Raw genomic sequence first — 4,387 nt, 5'->3', positions numbered from 1 at the left:
AAAAAAAGACATTTTATAAAAAAGACACCCACGCCCAAATGTTCATAGCAGCACAATTCATAATTGTAAAGATGTGGAAACAACCCAAGTGCCCATCAATCATGAATGGATTAATGAAATGTGGTATATGTATACCACGAAGTACTACTCAACCATAAAAAAATGGTGAACTAATACCTTTTGTATTAACCTGGATAGAACTGGAGACCATTCTTCTAAGTGAAGTATCACAAGAATGGAAAAACACCACATGTACTCACCATGAAATTGGAACTAATTGAACAACACTTACGTGCACATATGGAAATAAAACTCATTGGAAATCAAGCAGATGGGAAGAGGGAGGAGGGGATGAGTACATTCACACCTAACAGGCACAATACACACTATCTGGGTGATGAGCACACTTATAACTTTGACTCAAACTGTACAAAAGCACTTTATGTAATCAAAACGTTTGTACTCCCGTAATACTCTGAAAATAAAAACAAACCCATAGTTTATTGAGAGAGAGATCGATTCAGAACTTGTTCCTGAGCATTGGAGCTGCCTATACCCCTTACCAACTGGAGAATTTTCTCCAGTAAATCTTGGCAGACATAGGAAAGAATAGAGATAGTGGCTGATTGGGTTAATGTGAGATTAGGGATTTGGATTAGGGGCAAGCTTCCTACTCTTGCCATGTATACGCCCTTCAAGGGTCTAGTCTCTGTCCCCTGCACTACGATTTCAAATGCAAAGCTCCCTTCCCTTTGTCTGGGTGTGGTGGTTCATGCATGTCATCCTAGCACTCTAGGAGGCTGAGGCAGGAAGATGGCTTGAGTTCAGGAGTTTGAGACCAGCCTGGGCAACATAGCGAGATCCAAGGGCAGGCACTGGCACTTCTGGCACTCAGGAAGGGAGAAAGGATAACGAGTAGAAAGAAATGCCTAAAGAGTTTCATGATGTAGTGGGAAAGACTCCCAGGAGGCCAGAGAATTTTATCTCCAATCCTGACTCGGCCATCACTTCCCTGGTGGCCTTGGGCAAGTTGCTTTCATTCTCTATAAAGTGACAAGTTGAACTAGATGATCTTAAAGATCACCTCCATCTCAAAAAGTTTATTCTCCATAAGGAGAGCAACCATATATATATATATTTTTTTGGTCTCCCCAGCATCTAGCACAGTGCCTGGCACATAGTAAGGATTCAGGAAATGTTGCAATTAGAGAATGAATGAATAAATAAGTGAACAAATGAACAAAATGCTAGAAAAATGAAGTTCTTAGACATGGCCAGACATTAAAAGGATTTGTTCTGCAAAATTTGGATCCAGTCAAAAGGCTGCACTCAAGGATCCAGAAGGCCACACATGTGGCCCCAAGGCCACAGGTTCCCCATCCTGGGAAGGCTTTAGCCTAGAAATGAATAAAGGTAAATAAAGAAATGATCAGAGGACCAGATGTTTTAAATGGATAGCAGAATCCTGGAATTCTGACCTAGCCTCTTTTCTCCAAGCCAAGAGAAAATTGGTCCAACACATTAAACAGTTATCTTAACTATCAGATTGGCAAGGTGGTTCTGGGTGGGCAGAAGAGTAGACATGGATCTGAGAGATACAGTGACTGCACAAAGTCACAGGAACAGCCCGTGAGGCCAGGAGGCAGGCCATGGGGCTCACCTGACCTCGGCTGCACACTCCCCTCTGCCACCCTCGTCAGGCTCATCCCTGTCTCCAAAGCCCACACATCCTGGAACCCCGCCTGGATCTCTCTCACCGCCTAGGTTTCCCCTATGGGTTCATCAAGCCCACTGCTGATTTACTGTCCTGAAGGGCTCCTCTCCTCCCCCAGCGCTCCAAGGGAACTTAACATCAAACATTATCATAATTAGCCAGCAGAGGGCAAAAAGGCTTTCAATATGTTGGAATCCTTGAAAAAGCCTCACTCTTTTGCCTACCCACCTTCTGCCTTCTCTTTTTCCCCATTGCAGCTTCTGCAGTAGGTAGAGATGGAGGGAATGAAAGCGAAGGACCCAATGAGGCATTTTTTTTTCAGTTAGGACGGAGCTCATGTGGAGATCAGGAGGATGAGGGGTGGAGAGGGCATATCCTGGACTCATAGCTCTAAAAGGGGGTTTGGGGACGAAAGCAGAGTCAGCGTACTGTTGAGCTCTGGCTCCACAGATTGGAGCAGGAAAGGTGAAAGGGCAGCGGGGGTGACAGAGGTTAGCAAGACTACAGGGACAGAACTGAGGCATGCCCAGGTCCACTCAAGTCCTCACAGGCTCAGCATTCCCAGTGGGGAGGGAACAAGAAGCTGTGACTTCCTCTCTCCTTTCCCTCCCTGCTCTTAGCCTCAAAGTCACTTGCTGCCAAGATGAATTCCAACCTGTTTTAATTGGCCCTGTTCCCTGAGCATGATAATAACTGCTCAGTGTCCTGCTCCCTTCCACCACGAACACCCCAGACATCTCCTTTGAAATAATCATCATTCATGCAAATACATACAAAGAGCTGTTTCACATGTATCACCAATTCTGTGAAGCAGAGACTTTTATCTGAAAATTTTATGCAAGGAGACAGGCTCAGGGGAGTGAAGTAGCTTACCCAGGCACACAGCTGGTGAGTAGCAGGCCTGAGACTCCAGAGTCTCAGCTCTTTCCTCTCTGACACCCATTCTGATTCCCCGCCTCGCCCCCTCCCAGCCCCCTTCCCCTGGGCCTCAAGGAAGCACTTTCTGCAGAGAAGGGGTGTGTATGTGGGGCTCTGCACAGTTAGGAACAGAGGAGGCCGTCGTCTCTTTCCTGTCATCCCTGGGCAGGGAATTCCTAGCTTCCTCCCTGGGGTAGAGGGTTGGGGCCGCCCTCCACAGTGGGATAACTCCCCCTTCTCCCCTCCTTCTGTGCCAGTATAGAGCCCTTCTCTCTCTCACACACACACACTCTCTCTCTCTGTCTCATCCCAGTTGGGGCTCTTCCTTGCCCTGCCCCACCCACCACGAAGCTGGACCAAGGAAGGGGTGGGTTGTCCCATCCACACCCCTCCCTCTGAGATGTGGGCGTGGGCTAGAGCTCCTGGCAGCCAGCCATAAACAAACACTCAGACCTAGAGCCTCCCACTGACAGCCTGCAGTGGCCTCTGCCAGTCTGGCAGGTACCTGTGGACCTCTCTGCTCAGCACCAACCTCTGATGCCCTGCGATGCCCACACCCAATACCTCTGCCTTTCCACCCACGTTCTTCTGGGTCAACACCTCTGGAGGCAGCGTGCTGAGCGCTGATGATGCTGCTATGCCTGCTGAATTCCTAGCTCTGAGGGTCATGGTTGCCCTGGCCTATGGGCTTGTGGGGGCCATCGGCTTGCTAGGAAATTTGGCCGTTCTGTGGGTACTGGGTAACTGTGCTCGACGAGCCCCTGGCCCACCTTCAGACACCTTTGTCTTCAACCTGGCTCTGGCGGATCTAGGGCTGGCACTCACTCTCCCCTTCTGGGCAGCCGAGTCGGCACTGGACTTCCACTGGCCCTTTGGAGGTGCCCTCTGCAAGATGGTCCTGACGGCCACTGTCCTCAACATCTACGCTAGCATCTTCCTCATCACGGCTCTGAGTGTTGCTCGCTACTGGGTGGTGGCCATGGCTGCAGGGCCAGGCACCCACCTCTCGCTCTTCTGGGCCCGCGTGGCCACCCTGGCAGTGTGGGTAGCGGCTGCCCTGGTGACGGTGCCCACAGCCGTTTTTGGGGCTGAAGGTGAGGTGTGGGGTGTGCGCCTCTGCCTGCTGCGTTTCCCCAGCAGGTATTGGCTGGGGGCCTACCAGCTACAAAGGGTGGTGCTGGCCTTTGTGGTGCCCTTGGGCGTCACCACCACCAGCTACCTGCTGCTGTTGGCCTTCCTGCGGCGGCGGCAACGGCGACGGCAGGACAGCAGGGTCGTGGCCCGCTCTGTCCGCATCCTAGTGGCCTCCTTCTTCCTCTGCTGGTTCCCCAACCATGTGGTCACTCTCTGGGGTATCCTGGTGAAGTTTGACCTGGTGCCCTGGGACAGCACTTTCTACACCATCCATACTTACGTCTTCCCTGTCACTACTTGCCTGGCACACAGCAACAGCTGCCTCAACCCTGTGCTGTACTGTCTCCTAAGGCGGGAGCCCAGGCGGGCTTTGGCAGACACCTTCCGGGACCTGCGATCGAGGCTGTGGCCCCAGGGCCGAGGCTGGGTGGAACAGGTGGCCCTAAAGGAGGTAGGAAGACCGTGGGTAGTGAACACCCTCCCAGAGAGGGGCCCATCTACCATGCTTACCAACCTGGACAAAGGAACACCCGGGTGAAGGGTGCAAGCTGAACACTCTCCTTTCTGAGATCTCGAAGGTATAGGATCCTTGCACCCCAGGGAGAAGCTGCCCTCTCTGCC

At 51.5% G+C, this 4,387-nt stretch overlaps 1 protein-coding gene across 1 annotated transcript; it reads left to right on the top strand.

Moving 5' to 3' along the window:
* The first annotated feature begins 3,164 nt into the window (after nucleotides 1–3,164).
* Nucleotides 3,165–4,387, top strand: RXFP4 (relaxin/insulin-like family peptide receptor 4). Its single transcript, XM_012658799.1, has one exon. The coding sequence runs from the start codon at nucleotides 3,180–3,182 to the stop codon at nucleotides 4,302–4,304; it is 1,125 nt and encodes a 374-aa protein (XP_012514253.1). The 5' UTR covers nucleotides 3,165–3,179; the 3' UTR covers nucleotides 4,305–4,387.

This window comes from Propithecus coquereli, unplaced genomic scaffold (assembly GCF_000956105.1).
Source record: "Propithecus coquereli isolate 6110/MARCELLA unplaced genomic scaffold, Pcoq_1.0 Scaffold59, whole genome shotgun sequence".
Taxonomy (NCBI): domain Eukaryota; kingdom Metazoa; phylum Chordata; class Mammalia; order Primates; family Indriidae; genus Propithecus; species Propithecus coquereli.
This window is presented reverse-complemented; position numbering and strand designations above follow the sequence as displayed.